This window comes from Etheostoma spectabile, chromosome 23 (genome assembly GCF_008692095.1).
Source record: "Etheostoma spectabile isolate EspeVRDwgs_2016 chromosome 23, UIUC_Espe_1.0, whole genome shotgun sequence".
NCBI classification, from domain to species: domain Eukaryota; kingdom Metazoa; phylum Chordata; class Actinopteri; order Perciformes; family Percidae; genus Etheostoma; species Etheostoma spectabile.
This window is the reverse complement of record NC_045755.1, coordinates 17,299,153-17,315,271: the sequence shown is the minus strand read 5'-3', so window position 1 is coordinate 17,315,271 and position 16,119 is coordinate 17,299,153. Positions and strand designations below refer to the sequence as shown.

The 16,119-nt window shown below is 39.8% G+C and overlaps 2 protein-coding genes across 2 annotated transcripts in view; both read left to right on the top strand.

Moving 5' to 3' along the window:
• Window positions 1–6,624, top strand: part of pah (phenylalanine hydroxylase) — a 15,382-nt gene extending 8,758 nt beyond the window's left edge. The window contains exons 4-13 of the mRNA XM_032505648.1: window positions 1,519–1,607; window positions 2,208–2,275; window positions 3,675–3,871; window positions 4,054–4,189; window positions 4,277–4,346; window positions 4,713–4,769; window positions 5,217–5,312; window positions 5,779–5,912; window positions 6,003–6,118; window positions 6,297–6,624. Of these exons, the coding sequence (XP_032361539.1) occupies window positions 1,519–1,607; window positions 2,208–2,275; window positions 3,675–3,871; window positions 4,054–4,189; window positions 4,277–4,346; window positions 4,713–4,769; window positions 5,217–5,312; window positions 5,779–5,912; window positions 6,003–6,118; window positions 6,297–6,340 (1,007 nt within the window). The 3' untranslated portion in view covers window positions 6,341–6,624. The remainder of the gene's footprint in view (window positions 1–1,518; window positions 1,608–2,207; window positions 2,276–3,674; window positions 3,872–4,053; window positions 4,190–4,276; window positions 4,347–4,712; window positions 4,770–5,216; window positions 5,313–5,778; window positions 5,913–6,002; window positions 6,119–6,296) is intronic.
• A 105-nt stretch (window positions 6,625–6,729) lies between these two features.
• th2 (tyrosine hydroxylase 2) lies at window positions 6,730–15,764 on the top strand (the record flags this gene model as incomplete). The annotated part of the gene is given in 12 exon segments (XM_032505642.1): window positions 6,730–8,292; window positions 9,888–10,062; window positions 10,947–11,035; window positions 11,130–11,197; window positions 11,279–11,329; window positions 11,439–11,584; window positions 13,187–13,322; window positions 13,412–13,481; window positions 13,582–13,638; window positions 14,099–14,194; window positions 14,281–14,414; window positions 15,248–15,764. Coding segments are annotated over 12 exon segments (1,587 nt in total). The 3' UTR covers window positions 15,414–15,764.
• Window positions 15,765–16,119: the final 355 nt, after the last annotated feature.

Genomic DNA, 16,119 nt, shown 5'->3' with positions numbered 1-16,119 from the left:
GACGGGCCGGTTGGGGTTGAAATGAAGAGTGGCAATAACTGTCACAATAAAAGATAATGGAACAGTGACTAAAAAAAGTAGTAGTTTGTAGTAGTTCATGGCCTAGCAGGGCACCGCACGGCATTAAAGCACCGCTGAGCGTAGCAGGATGTAACAGGGCATCGTAGGACGTGGAGCAGGACCACGGCGACAGCTGCAACCATGGTTTTGGATCCACCCTGATCCAAGGAAACATGCTGGGGGAAAAAGAACATACAACACACACTGGTTCACCATAATCTCCAAAAGAACTACTTCCATGTCCCTGTTCGGCAGGGATTCCACAGAAGAAGTCTCCCAGCTAATCTTGCCTTGTACTGACCAAAGTTAGAGAAAAAGTTATCTAGCTGATGTGATCTTACCTAGCTACGGAGCACGTGTGACTCCCAACAAAGATTGTAAAGAAGTGAGATGTCTCACTCTGTAGCTAAAACAAGTGAGATGTCTCACTCTAGAGCTAAAACAGAGACCTAAACACACAGGAGGAAAACAGGATATGCAGCAATATGTGGAACAACAAAAATATGGTTTATTATGGTTCATTTTTGAAAATGAAACCATGTAAACCTATTCTGGTACAAAGATATTTCAGACTGAGTCAAAGTGATGGACCGACCAACCAACATTGCCATCTCTCACAGCTAGCGTGGCTAAAAAAATCAAATTAAATGGAGATCAATGCAACTGAAATGTTCCATTTATCAACTGAGCACAGTGTTGGCTGTTGAGTGGTGCTTCATGACCCCCCAGCCAGACTGGGTAATGGACAGCCAGCGTCGCCGATGAGACTGATGGCCCATTGCCCACATCTAGACCCCCTTTATTAGTTGTTTCCAGAATGACATTAGTTTAGCTACTGGGAACCAACAGGCTCAGCAGGAACAGAGGAGCTCTGTGTCCTGGTCCCAGACCAACACAGGGAAGGAGAACATGCCAAGGTCCCGGCAGAGACAGACAGGGCCACCATGGATCCTACTTTGACCTCGGTGTAGACACTATGGTCTGCTGGTCAGGGTCAAGTGGACAAGGGGATATTTATGGCCAGTTTTGGAGACTGCCTGTTTATAGAGGAGCGAGATATTGTCTTCCTGGGGCCTCAGGCTGGACCACACTGCACAAATGTAGATTAATGATTGGGCCCCAGTGTTTTTGAGTGTCATAAATCCATGTGAACAAGCAGATGACCCTTGATTACTGTTCTGCTGAGTGTCAAAATGCCATGGCACCAAAATAGAAATTCGGGGGCTACACACTTTTATTATTATTCATATATTATTTGGCATAAATAAGGACTAGAAATTGTTTAGACTTAGAAATGTAAATTATCACACAAAACAGAGACAACGTGACAAGAGCACTACATTTTCTTAGCTCTGGTTTTTGTTTGTGTAATTATTTCCTAATTGATTTGACCTGAAGGATTACATGTTCAATAAAAACATAAATTATCTATGTTTAATAACTGTTATTATTCAACAGTGCCATGGTTCCCTAATGACATCCAGGACTTGGACCGCTTTGCCAACCAGATCCTCAGTTACGGCTCCGAGCTAGATTCTGATCACCCGGTAAGACTGACTCATCCATCACTGTTTGTTTGCCGCATCCTGCCTCTGCACATGTGCGTGTGTTTGTGTGTGACTACGGTCCACTCGTGCCCACGTCTTATGAAAGACGGGGCTGTGGAGATGACAGGCTGCACTCTGCCGTCTATTCTAATGGAAACTATCTACACACACAAATTGATGTCATTGCTTTAATTGAGCCCCTATAATTATAGATAATTGCTCCCTTTTGCCACCGTCATTAAAGCAAAATGTATAAATCATAAGCTGAAATACACTCTACAAAGGCTTCATTTGAATATGTATTTGCGTGCTCTTATTAGAGACGGAGTGCATAACGCTGTGAAAGGCCACAGGGTTTAGCCTTAGTAGAGGATTTCAAGTCTTTGATTTAGCTGTGAGTGGCCAGGCTGCGATCATGAGATCTAACATGGCTTTCCTTTGTCTTTGTGTGTGTGTGTGTGTGTGTGTGTGTGTGTGTGTGTGTGTGTGTGTGTGTGTGTGTGTGTGTGTGTGTGTGTGTGTGTGTGTGTGTGTGTGTGTGTGTGTGTGTGTGTGTGTGTGTGTGTGTGTGTCTGCGTGTGTTTGTGTGTGTGTGTTCAGGGCTTCACAGATCCAGTGTATAGAGTCCGCAGGAAGGAGTTTGCTGACATCGCCTACAACTACAGACAGTAACTACTCCTAAAAAATCTTTATTTTTAAACTCCATCTCTTATTTTATGTGTTATGGATGAAACATTTTGTTATATTTTAGCAATAATTGCGGGTGATTTCATTCTCTGCTTTGCCTTGAAAATTATCATAAACAAATAGGGACAAATTATAGGCAGTCAATGGTGGATTTAAAGGGTCTTTGTGTGTATAATTGTGAAGTATTATTCACGGGCACTACAAAGAGCAGCTAACCCAATGAATTGGTGGTTCGCATTTCCATAGCTGCGTAATGCTGTCATTATGACAAATAATGAAGTGATGCTGTGCGCACACAGTCTATCGTCATAGGACAATTTGGGGGAGACCTAAAAATAAAACACTCAAAAAGCATGAATTTGAACACGTTAGAAGAAATCAGAAGAGTGTTTAAAAAAAAAAATTCAGTTTATAGAATTTTTAAGGTCTGCAGTGCAGAAGCAGAAGGAGGAATTATTGATTAAAAATGGACATTAAAACATAATTGGTCTCATAGTTTCCTGATAATTTCCTTTGTCAATTCTTAGGATGGTCCCTAGAAAATTCTTACTAAATGTAGGGATAATGGAGGCCCTTCCAAATGTTATACCAATAAAAAAAAAATTTAATTATGAATGTCTTTAAAAAAAGTATACAATTCAACAAAAACAAAGAATAAAGTAAAAATGAATAAAATGTGAATATTAATGGTTTTGTCACTTTGCCCAGTAAATATCTTCAGGGGATTTTTTACAGGCTCATTCTTAAAAACTCAAATAAATGAGTTAGTACAATGATTATCACCAAATAACATAGCTCTCATACACAACATTGGAAACCTCTGAGGAATAGGAATAGGGTTTATAAGGACACTACATAAACAGATGGACACTGTATATACATTACATGTACTGTTTATGTAATCAGATCAAATTGGCCATCATAAATAGAACTAGACAGGTCACTCGGAGAGTGCAGACCTCCGCCATCTCCCAATGTTAACGAAAGTGAAACATAATTTGTGTATCCGCCCAGTGATTGAGATACTCTCCCAAATGTCATGGGTTCTTCCTTGGCCCATGCAACACTCTTCCAACCTGGTTTAATGGAAATTGAGCCAGTAGTTATTTCATAATCCTGCTGACAGATGGACAAACTGAAAACAAAACCTCCTTGGCGGAGGTAAAAATCTCAGGCAAACACTGGTATACTGTATATGTGTGTAACAATGGAGTTTTGCTTATGCAATACTGTCCTTATGCACTACATCTATCTGCAGGTAAACAGTATATGATTTATAGCCTTAGTTTGCAATGCTTGTCCCTAGAATGGCCTTTATACTGGTAGACAAACTCAACAACAGCTTAAATCCCATGCAGTAACCCCATGTCTTTGTCCCAGTGCCCAAATCATCCCTCATGTGGAGTACACAGAGGAGGAAAAGGCCACATGGGGGACGGTGTTCAAGGAGCTGAAGACTCTGTACCCGACTCACGCCTGCCGCGAACACAACCGCGTCTTCCCCCTGTTGGAGAAATACTGTGGCTACAGGCAGGACAACATCCCACAGCTGGAGGAAGTGTCCCGCTTCCTGCAGTGTAAGTCCTGTCTTGTTATTGACCCTGAGGTCCCACAGATGACATCTTCATTCATTTCATTTTTGTTGAATATGGGAGGCAGGTCCCCTTCTTCCTATTCCTCCCTCTCTCCCCTCACCAACTGCTCTTGTCCAACACAACCAAACACGCACCTCTTTCATCTGTCCTTCTCTTTCCTGCAGCGTGCACAGGCTTCCGGCTTCGACCGGTGGCCGGCTTGCTCTCGTCCCGGGACTTCCTGGCTGGACTGGCCTTCCGTGTCTTTCATTCCACGCAGTACATTCGTCACAGCTCCAAGCCCACCTACACACCTGAGCCGTGAGTGTCGAAACACTAATCATAAAAGAGGGGAAAACATTCATTACACGTATGATTTTTAACGAGTCATTTCGGTACTTAACTCAGGGATATCTGCCATGAGCTCCTGGGACACGTTCCTCTGTTAGCTGACTCCAGTTTTGCCCAATTCTCACAGGTAACAGAAGTGATGAATACAAAACTAAATAAAAAAAGACACATTCATTGTCCATTGTATAATCTGTTTATACAAAACATTCTTACTTTTTTATTTATATTTAAGATATAAATATATTTTATAATTGTCTGCATCACTGCCCTGCTGTTTGATTTGATTTGATTTATTGGGATCTCCATTAGCTGGGGCCATAGGCTCAGCTATTCTCCATCTAAAGCTTGTGCAGCTCTACATTACCAAGCGATGTTCACAGTTCCTTTCCCTCAGAGGATCATTCAACTGTTATCTTAACATAGAAACCGATGTAACATATTTTAATTTTCTAATCCCTCTGATGCTTTGATGCTTTGATGCTATTCTGCGTAGGAAATCGGTCTTGCCTCCCTCGGTGCTCCTGATGAGTTCATTGAGAAACTTGCTACTGTGAGTACTGCGTACATTACACAATACACACACAATACTGCACAGACTCTGAATCCAAATGACATCACCAGAGCTACATGGCAGTGCCCCTATCCGGGATACTTTGGCTTGATTTTTGTCCAATAGGAGGAAGTAAAAAGGCTTTGTCCATCTTGATAGACACTATATGGTTGTGAGCAGCCACAATTATATTTAATTCGCCTCCATTGTATTGGAGTGGTAGCAGAAATATAACAGATATCTCAAAGCCTGAGAAAACCCAAAATCAAATACAACATGCATGACTAGATAACACAAAAGGTAATTTAGAAAGGATTTCATGTGACCTTTTAAATATTCTCAAGGATCCCCTGGTGCATGTAGAATCCTGTTTATCAACCTTCTTTGTTTCTGTTTCTGTATTTTGTGTATAGATCATATTTTTATGAACCCTATGTGTTCCCTCAGGTGTACTGGTTCACTGTGGAGTATGGCCTCTGCAAGCAGGGCTCAGAGATCAAAGCTTACGGAGCTGGCTTGCTTTCATCGTTTGGAGAGCTGCAGGTAAGAGAGAGGAAGGGGCCAACACATGTGTGTTGAGTCAAAAGCTTCAATAAAACAGTCTGTAGATCCCCTCCAGCAAACACGGACCCCAGCAGCACCAAGATAAACATTTTCGGTCCCCATCTGTTGTTTATAACATTTTGGCCCTGTTGCACAACAGCAGCAGCGCTGGCAGTGGGTTAGTGGTCCACTCAGATTCTGGTTTTGTGTGTCACTGGGGGAGTGGGCCTGCCTGCCCAGTGGGGTGTGGGTAAAGGGGGGGGGGTAGACAGCTCGCTATCGAGGTCACAAGTTACATCAGCCACTGTCAGCAGAGGATGTGCACTCTGCCAAGTCACACCAACAAGACAGCAGAGCCCTGAATCATGCTGCACTTCCTGTTTACTCTAGTAGTAATGGGAACAGAGACACTCATTGAGACATTGAAATGAAGCTTGTCCTTTCTTTTTCTTTTTTTTCTTTTTAGTACAGCTTGACAGACAAGCCAAAACTCCATCCCTTTGACCCGGACAGGACCAGCCTCCAGAAGTACCCAATCACAGAGTACCAGCCGGTTTACTTTGTTGCTGAGAGCTTTGAGGATGCCAAAGAGAAAGTGAGGTAAGACAAGGAGTTCCTTTTCATGCTTTCCTCCATGTAGGTTTAGGGTTACATACAAAACATGCCTGACATTAACGTCTCTGCCTGCAGGAAATTTGCAGCCACTATCCCCAGGCCTTTCTCAGTGCGCTACAATCCATACACCCAGAGTATTGAAGTGCTGGACAACACCAAGCAGCTCAAGGACCTGGCTGACAGCATCAGTGGTATGCCCCTACGTTCATTATTTCTCTTGGAGTGGACACTAAAATCTCTTTTACCTATAATTAAATATACTGAGAGAAAAAAAATACTGTAACACTAAATAAGCCATGATTAATGAAAATGTAGGTTCTAGGTTATTTTGTTTTTCTCTAAATCTGTTTTTGTTTTCTCTTGTTTCAGGTGAAATGGGCAAACTGTGTGAAGCCCTGCAGAAACTGAAGTAATTGCAAATGCAATCTGGGCCCAAGCACCCTAAAAATCCCTTCATTTATTCATTAAAATGTGTGTTTATTATTAGGCACTTAGCGAGCTTGCAAGTTAGCTTTCTTTGTATTAAAACAAATATTCCAAATCAAATTGGCAATATTACTGTAATCCAATTAGTATTTTAGTCGAGTGAGTAAAGTGTAGCCTGTTACTTATGTAGGATTATAATAAATGTGTTGAACAGTTAAAAATGGTACTGTCAATATTATTACATGCAGTATAAGTGTTAATAAGAGGGTTTGTCAATTAAAGGTCCCATGACATGGTGCTCTTTGCTTTTATATAGACCTTAGTGGTCCCCTAGAGCCAGTCCCACAATGAGCTTTCCTTAGTATGTGCCATTTCTGGGGGGGGGGGGGGGCAAGATGGAGGCTGGGGGTGTGGCCTTGACCAACTGCCACTTTGCTTGTTTGAAAGCCATGATATCTCTCTCTCATGGGTGGGCAGAATTCTCTGGGTGGGCAAAGCAGAGAAAGGGGCGGTAACCTTACCCCTTATGACCTCATAAGGAGCAAGATTCGAGATTGGCCCATCTGAGCTTTCATTTTCTCTAAGGCAGAGCAGGATACCCAGGGCTCGGTTTACACCTATCACCATTTCTAGCCACTGGGGGACCACAGGCAGGCTGGGGGAACTCATATTAATGTTAAAAAACCTCATAAAGTAAACGCCATGGGACCTTTAACCTAAATGATCTCTTTAGTGACTTTGATGAATTACAAACCCAAAATGTAAACATCTAATATGAAAAGAAATGAGAATCTTTTCGATGCACTTCAAACCTAAGATCATAGTGACAGATCATTTCTGCCCCTAGCTTTCATTTTGCTTGGCTAAATGAAATGTTTTGTATTTGCATGCAACGTTTTAACGAAAAAATATATATGATAATTACTTCTTACATACCTTTTAATAATATTGTACAGGTGTTTTCCATCATGGTGTCTACAACATATATCCAGCCTGTGTGGGCTTACAGGATGACAAACATTTAAAGAATATTACAAAAAGTCCAGAAATAAAGAAATCTACTACCTCATCCTGTGGGCACCCATGGCTGACTGCTGTATGGACAGATAATAAATGATACAAACACAGTTGTAAAAACATAAAACATGATGTAATTGTTGACAAATCCTGAACATTAATAAACAGAAGAGTCTTATTTCATTATAACTGTTCATTATTAATTATTTTATCATTTATGAGCTTGTTTATATACCAACATTCAGTTAAGGCGGTGGAGTTGTGGCCAAATTAATAAACAACTAAAATGTTGATTATAGTTTGTCATAGAGTAGATTATTTATTAAACGTGTTTCACGCTGCTTATGGAGATTAAAATAAAGTGTAACCGAAATACAATGAGAAGTTTTTAGGCTGGAAGTCATTGATTTAGAAATAAATATTATATAGGCTATTATAAATCCTCTAATAAGCGCTTCCCCTTTATGAACCATTTATGTAACCCAAAATTACCGGTTTCACTTGAATGCATCTGTGATTCATAATGCTAAAAAAAAAAAGAAACGTGAAAAAACACGCACGTGCGCAACTGATCTCCATAAAGCCCTCAGATGACAGGGTACTTAAAGGTGTCCGCGAGGTGACGATGGCACACATCCAGTTGGCTCCGGGCCCTCCGGGAAGCCCCCAGCAGAGACCCCACGGCCCGCAGATGAAGACGGAGAACGGGGTGCAGACGGCCGGCTTCAGCGGCAGGAAGCAGAGCCTGATCGAGGACGCCCGCAGGGAGCGCAGCAGCAGCTCGGCGGGCTCCCCGGGGCCCTCCCGGTACGGAGACGGCTTCGTGTTCGAGGAGAAGGACGGCAGGGTCACGCTGAACGTCCTCTTCTCTCTCAGCAATGAGAAAAACGCCGGATTCTTCAAAACTGGGAAAATATTTGAGGTAAGCTTCAAATTCCGATATTTGACTTGTTTGTGAACGTATAGCCTAAAGGATATAACACTGTAGAAAAATGTTGCGTTTGAGATCCAAATCAAGGTAAAGTCCATAATAAGCTATTACTACTAGAAGAAATATGTAGCATACTTACAGTTTAAAAAAGTAAAATAACTTTTAGGGTTATTGTAGGCTCCAAGATATTTTTAGCCCATAGGTGTAATTTACATGAGAGGATGGTGGACAGATCAATTCAAATCAACCCCCCCACCCCAAATGAAAAGAAAATTTGAATTTCCTTTACAAAAATAATAAATAAAGACATTTGCACCATAAATTGTTGCAGAAAAACTCACCAGAATGCAGAAGATGAAGTGTTTGACGTTCAAAATGTCCATTTTGCTTAAAGGGAGAGCTCAACCCCCCCCCAAAAAAAAGACAAATTTGAATTTCCTTTACAAACATAATAGACATTTGCACCACAAATTGTTGCAGAAAAACTCACCAGAATGCAGAAAAATTAAGTGTTTGACGTTCAAATTTTCCATTTTGCTCAAATTTTGGCTTTGTGCTTGCATTAGCCTGCATTAATATTACTACTGATGCTGCAGCACCGATCAATGTCCATTCATCTGATGACTATTTTTCTGATTAATCATTAATAGTTTGTTCTTAATAACAACTAAAAAAAAAACAAAGACAACTTAATGTAATCATCAAATAATTCTTCTTTTTTGTAATCAAAATACAACCATTGTTTTTCAGGTAGTTTCTAACAAATTTCTTATAAGATTACCACAATCTGAAGTATAACTAATATAACTAAAGCTCTCAAACAAATGTGTTGGGATAAAAGCTAGCAGACAATTTTTCTTCTGAAATATAGTGCAGCAGGAGTAGTACCATTAAAATGGGAGTACTCAAGTAGAGTACAAGTACCTCAAAGTTTATGTAAAGTACTAGAGTACATGTACTTAGTTACTTTTTGTCACTGGAAATAGACCTATTACATATAAGTCATATTTTAAATAATGAATCATAAAACATACAATTATAAAATGTATCTGCTCTAATCCATCATATTGACCATATAAATGTGAGTTTTATTCACATTCACAATGGTAATAATAATAACTGGGAAACTCTATTAACTCCAGATTACTGATGTAAACAATTCTTAAACCGCAATCCAAACATTAATAACATTCATTAATATCAATTAATAATGAACAGATTTGATCCTTCTAACATACTTTCATTATTATGAGGCTCCAATCTTGCATTTTGGATTTTAGGTTATAGATTTCGTTGTTGGCTAAATAAATTCCCTAAACGCATCACCTGAGCTTTTAACTTCCAACAAATCCCAGTAAATATCCACCTGATTGATTAGTGACAAGATATTACTCAGTCGACTAATATTAAATAAATTGTAGCTTGGATTTCAATACATGAATGCAAAATACGTACATTGTCATTGAATTCTAATAACTAAACTAAAAGGCCATGGAGCTTCTCCTCAGTGCCAAGGCGTTGATAATCGGCCTTTTTGTGGGGAATTTTGGACCTCTTTTGCTTTTTGTTTTTGTAATCCTGAACAGACGTTTGAAGCGAAACTTCTCCACATCGAAAGCCGACCGGGGAGGAAGTTAAAGAACAGCGCGACGGACCTGGAGCTGTTCATGAAGTGTGAGGTTCACAGCTCTGACCTGGACGCTTTCACCAACTCACTGAAGAGAGTGGTGGACGACGTCCGCTCCCTACCAGAGGAAAAAGGTTTTTGATTATTCCCCTAATGTTTTTTAATTAGACCAGTGAGGAACACCCATATTAGGGCATGATATGCAATATCATGGGGGGGGGGTTCCATCTTTAATGTATAGGATCAAATCCCTGGGACCTTTTGCACTACTTACCTTGCACTGCTGACTGTTTATTCACTGTACCAATTGTTTACATATACATCTGCACTACCGTACTTTAACTGTAATATGCAGTTACTCTCCACTGGACTTTAATTCGGATAGCTTCTGCACCAAACTTTATTTGTACTACCTTTAAATCCATTGTTATACTGCTCATTTTAGCCTAACTTATTATACATATCTATCTGTAAAAATTTTGTCTACAGTAATCTGTATATATATTCATAGTACATATTCACCTGTAAACTCTGTTATAGTAACAACCATCTGTATATTATGTTCATCGTACATATCTGTAAAAATTCTATTTATAGTAGTATCCACCTGTATATTATATTCAGTACATATCCAGCTGTAAATCTTGTTCACAATACTAGTTATCTATATATTATATTCATAGGACAAATCTATCTGTAAAATTCTGTTTATAATAGTATTCATTTCTATATTTATTCAGTACATGTCCATGTCTTGCACTTATGAAACCATTGTATATCCTGCACTTACTGCTACTGCACTTCTAGTTAGACCCAAACTGCATTTCGTTGCCTTGTACCTGTACCTGTGTAATGACAATAAAGTTAAATCTAATCTAATCTGATCTAATCTAATCTAATCTTGTGCACCTGCTCTACCAACTAAACTAACCCGGCCACAATCTTACCTTTTTTTTAAATATAATATGATAATAAGTCCAACTACAAAAGCACTAATTCATTATTTTTCCTCCCACAGTTCCGTGGTTTCCCCAACAGATAAAAGACCTCGACAGATGCAACATGTTAATAACCAAATTTGATCCGGACATGGACCAGGACCATCCAGTGAGCGTTTACATATCTGCTGCAAATCTCATAACTCATATTTTAGAAAAACTCTCAGCTTATTTTGTGCTAATTTAACATCTTTCTTCTGCAGGGATACAGCGATTCAGAATACAGAAAAAGACGGGCTTACATCTGTGAGCTAGCCTCCACTTACAAACAGTGAGTCAGATGTTTATTTCTCTTCTTTGAGCACTACGTATCACTCAAATATTCTCTCAGAAATTAATTTCTTTGTCGTAGGGGGGACCCGTTGCCCATTGTGGAGTACACAGCAGAGGAAGTGTTCACATGGTGAGAATGGGCTGCTCAGTCCTGCGTGTTATTCATGCAGACGCACGGTGGAAGATGATTAAAGGACAATGTGTTGTTGATGTTGTTGTTGTTGTTGTTGTGTTAAAAGGAGGGAGGTTTACCGGCAGCTGCGGAGTATTTACCCCGGTCTGGCCTGCAGGCAGTTCATGGACGGGCTGCAGCAGCTGGAGAAAGAGTGTGGCTACGGAGAGGACCGCATCCCTCAGCTCAGAGAGGTCTCTGCCTTCCTGAAAGGTGAAAAAGATAGAAACATTTAGAAGGACGATGGTCTTCAAAAGATAACACAGACTGAAAAAGTAGAAGAAATGAATGTTTCTGCTCTAAAAAGCTCCTAGTAGAATTATGAGAGATGTTGGTCTTTTACTTAACAGTATAGACATATAACAGTGAAAAGGGAAAATCGAGAAACGTTTCCGACACTAAAAAGTAAAGTAAGTTTTAAAAACAAAATGAAGAATGGTTAAAAAGACATATACCTTAAATGACTGGTGCTGAGAGAGTGCAATAGGGCATACTGTATTTCATTGCTGTGGTACTTGTACTAAAGTGCATATGACAATAAATTTTGAACTTTGAACTTTGAGTCAAAGGAGATGTATTTATAATAAAAGTTGGAGATAATAAATAACAGGTGCCGGACGTCCTTAAACGATGATGCCGGAAGAAAACCTTAATTATGAAATGAAGCCTCAAATAGAGAGAAAAAAAGAAAAGTTTAAAAAGTTTAAAGGTTTTTGTGATGCCAAAAAATAACAGATGGCAAAAACACAATCAAGACGCCATGAGAGACAGAAAAGGAAGAAAGAAGACGTTTCTGTCACGCTAAAGATGACATAGTTAGACCTTTTCACACCAACAGCTGGACTAAAAATATAGTGATCAAAATCTCCGGTGCTGACTCAAAAGTGCTGTTTCAAACTTTCATTTCAATTTTTCTAAGGCTAGACACTGTAGGCAAAAGCATAGTTTTTCCATGCACTGGTACATTTTGAGATTTTGGGCAATTTTGCTTCCATAAGATGTCTTCTTTCAGACAGAGTGGAAAGAAGCCATTTATTTTACTCCACTGTCTATTTTACGTTTGTGAATGATGACGTCTGGGCCCAAACAAGTCACAAAATCCATAAAGTCCCAATCCTAAATAGTAGCCTCTGCTCCTCATAAGACAAAAAACACCAGCCTCTAATTAATATGTTACTAGAATATGTGTTTTAGATACTGCAAAAGAACTACTCAGGCAATGCAGGTATTACACTGCTACCTGTCCTTATGTGTAACCATACTTAAACATGGCTAAATAACAATGAGCTTCTGTGGGAATCATGCTACTGTACAAACTGAGACAGAGAGATACACACATACATGCATGTGTGTGTACATGTAGAAGTATGTACATTGATCTTGCTTTGATGGCAGCAAGGGAATGCTTAGCTTTAAAATGAAAGGCTTCCAAACCCCCCACTGGCGGACTGACATCTCAAGCTCTTTGTTATGGACAGCATTTATTAAAAGAGTAAAGACATAACCTCTGACATTTGGAAGATATGGCAACCTCATAGAGAATTTGACTGGAATTTTTACATTAATGTTAGGGACTATGACAACACGGTCTTGTCTGTTTAGTCCTTTTGTGAAGGACTTGAAATATGAGGAATGAGATTTAGATATGAAATTACTTCCCCTTGTTATTGCAGAAAGGAAAACTATAAGACGAAGAAGTGCACCAACAATGCCAAAAACGTATTTTACATTGAGGTCATATCTTCATGCGACTGTTGGCTCTACTTTCCCAGAGCTCCATCCCAGTGTGTTTGACAGCGTTTCTGCTCGTTTCAGAGAAAACTGGTTTCCAGCTGCGTCCGGTGGCCGGCCTGCTGTCAGCCAGGGACTTCCTGACCAGTTTGGCCTTCCGGGTGTTTCAGTGCACACAGTACATCCGTCACTCCTCAGCGCCCATGCACTCCCCTGAGCCGTGAGTCGTGGTTTTCTGGGACCCAACTTCCTTATTCACGTACTTAGCTACTTTACCTTTCATTGACTAGGTTCCGTCTGCCCTGACAGGGACTGCTGCCATGAACTACTCGGCCATATTCCCATGCTGGCAGATAAAGAATTCGCCCAGTTTTCACAGGTAACTGCACTGTGCTGCACGCTGTTCTTTGACATTTGACATAATCAGAGTGCAATCTCGTATGATCAGCTTTCATTTGAATCCATTTGAACTATTTCAGGAGATTGGACTTGCCTCGCTCGGAGCTTCAGATGAAGACATCCAGAAACTGTCAACGGTAGGTTTTCATTACCATTTTAAACCTAAAATTAGATTTGAATGCCACCTGAAGTGTAATTAAAAAAAAAATTCAGACATGCACACTTTTATACTGGCAGTTCTTCTTCACGAGAATAGGAACATTACACAATTTGACATAAAGTCTGTACATTGCATCCTCTTTGTACACAACATGTACTGTATTTCACATATTTTTCATTTTTTGTAGTATATTTCTATTTTACTTTTATGATTTTTGACTCCTGGAGTATTTGTTTTTCCTTGTATGTGAAAAGCTTGGACCTGATTTTGATTCTTGTCAAATATTGAAAGAGAAGAGAAGCTTTTAATATCAGAGGCTCTCTTAACAGACATTTACTGCCATCTAGTGGCTTAAATACATGACTGCACCTTATGTTTAATCCCGTGCTCTACATCTGCCTTACCTTTTTTTTTTTTTCATTGTTCTGTCTTTACAGTTATATTGGTTCACTGTGGAGTTTGGTCTCTGCAAGCAGAACGGAACGGTGAAAGCTTACGGCGCCGGGCTCCTGTCATCTTACGGGGAGCTTGTTGTGAGTTCACACACAAGTGTTTTTGCTGCATGTTCATTTTCGCGTGCTGTGCTGACAGTCTTTAACCTTTGACCTGTCCCTTCCAGTACGCTCTGTCTAACGAGCCGGAGTACAAGCCGTTTAACCCGGAGGAGACAGCAGTGCAGCCGTACCAGGACCAAACATACCAGCCTGTTTACTTTGTGTCTGAAAGCTTTGAGGATGCAAAGACTAAGATGAGGTATTCCCTTGGTATTTTATTGCGGTTGGGTGCAAACTGTGTTCATTTAGCTGGATTCAGACATTGACATTATATTAACCCTTGTGTTGTCTTCACTTGCTGGACCCTCCCGTATCCCTCGGGTCAAACTGACCCATGACTTTTTTTGGGGTTTTAAAAACAATTCTGAAATAAAATGTTCCTTCATAATCTACTATATTGTCTTTGTCTCAATTTACAACAATTGGGATAACACATATGTTTAGGAAATGCAATCAGTCTCTACTAGCACACGATTAAAAATGGAAGTGGGGTTCATTTTTTGTCATAAGGTTAAAAATCCACTATGGAAAAAAAACATAAGTGGTCATATCCAGAATATTTTTCTGAATTGAGTCAGGAATACATGTTTATCAAAGAAAATAAGGTAAGGCCGCTGATTTCAGGTAGAACAAATGTACAGTATATTTGTACAATTTTTCTTCTTATGAAAATCTGAAATGGGTCAATTTGACCCGAATACCATACAAGGGTTAAAGAATAATTCTTAAACTAAGTTTTAGATGTAATGTTGCTTTTCCAAAACGGACCAAGCACCGCCCCAGCTTGAGTGTGTTGCTCAGAGCTAAGCCGTTTTGTTGCTCTGATCGGTCTCAGGTCTATTTGATTGCGTTCAGAGGGAAACAGGGACCTGTTCCTAATAACATCGCTCCATAGGACTACATGTGGTGAGATGTTTTATAGGGTACCTTTAATGAGCTGAGACACACTTCAGTAAGAGACTTTTTCCCAATATCTGTCACACATCTGTATCTCTGCGCCTGTTTATACTCCGCATTCATTCCCTTCCACAGGAGATACTCTGCAACCATCAAACGCCCCTTTGCACTTCGCTACGACCCCTTTACCTGCAGCGTGGAGGTTCTGGATCAGCCCGGCAAGATCCAAAACGCTCTGAGCCAGATGAGAGAAGAACTGAAGACCCTTCACGGCGCCTTGGAGACATTCAGCTCATCTTAGGACCGGGAACAGATATTTCTGCAGAGAGAGAGAGAGAGAGAAAAGGATGAACATTTGAACATTGTATAAGAGATCTACTAATATGACCACAAAGGGAATCCAAATGTAGTCCGGTTTGTGAGGTTCCGCATGGCTAATGGTTTGTGTGTATAATTTATTATGTAAAAACAAAATAAATGTTTATTTTCATGAAAAAGTCTCAAAACATTTCAGAGAAACAGAAAATGATTAAGATACTTTACTGCAGTAAAATCTTACTTAAGTACAGGTATGTAAGTACTATCAGCGATAAATGTTCCCTGTCAATGATATATTATATAATATCTAAAGTTTCTGGATTAATATTACTGCTGCATTAATGTGTATGTTGCATTTTACTGCTGTAGAAGGTTGTGCTCATTTGAACTCTTTTATATACTTTATGGCTAGTTTTATCTACATTAATGCATCATATAATAGCATTGTACGTTTGTAGCGTTGCTGTCCTGTGAGAACCACGTATCTCCAAAAATGTCAACTTTTCATAGTGTAGGAAAAACAGCCCTGCTTTCAGCTTTGTGACAAAGCATTTGCCACCTTATCCAAGAGGCTTTCTTAAGACGTTATTTAGCGTAAGAAGGAGGCTTTTCTCAATTTTCTTCAAAAGGAAAACTTTTCGGTTTATCAGAAAAATTCCAACTCAACAAATTTGAAGATACATGGTTTT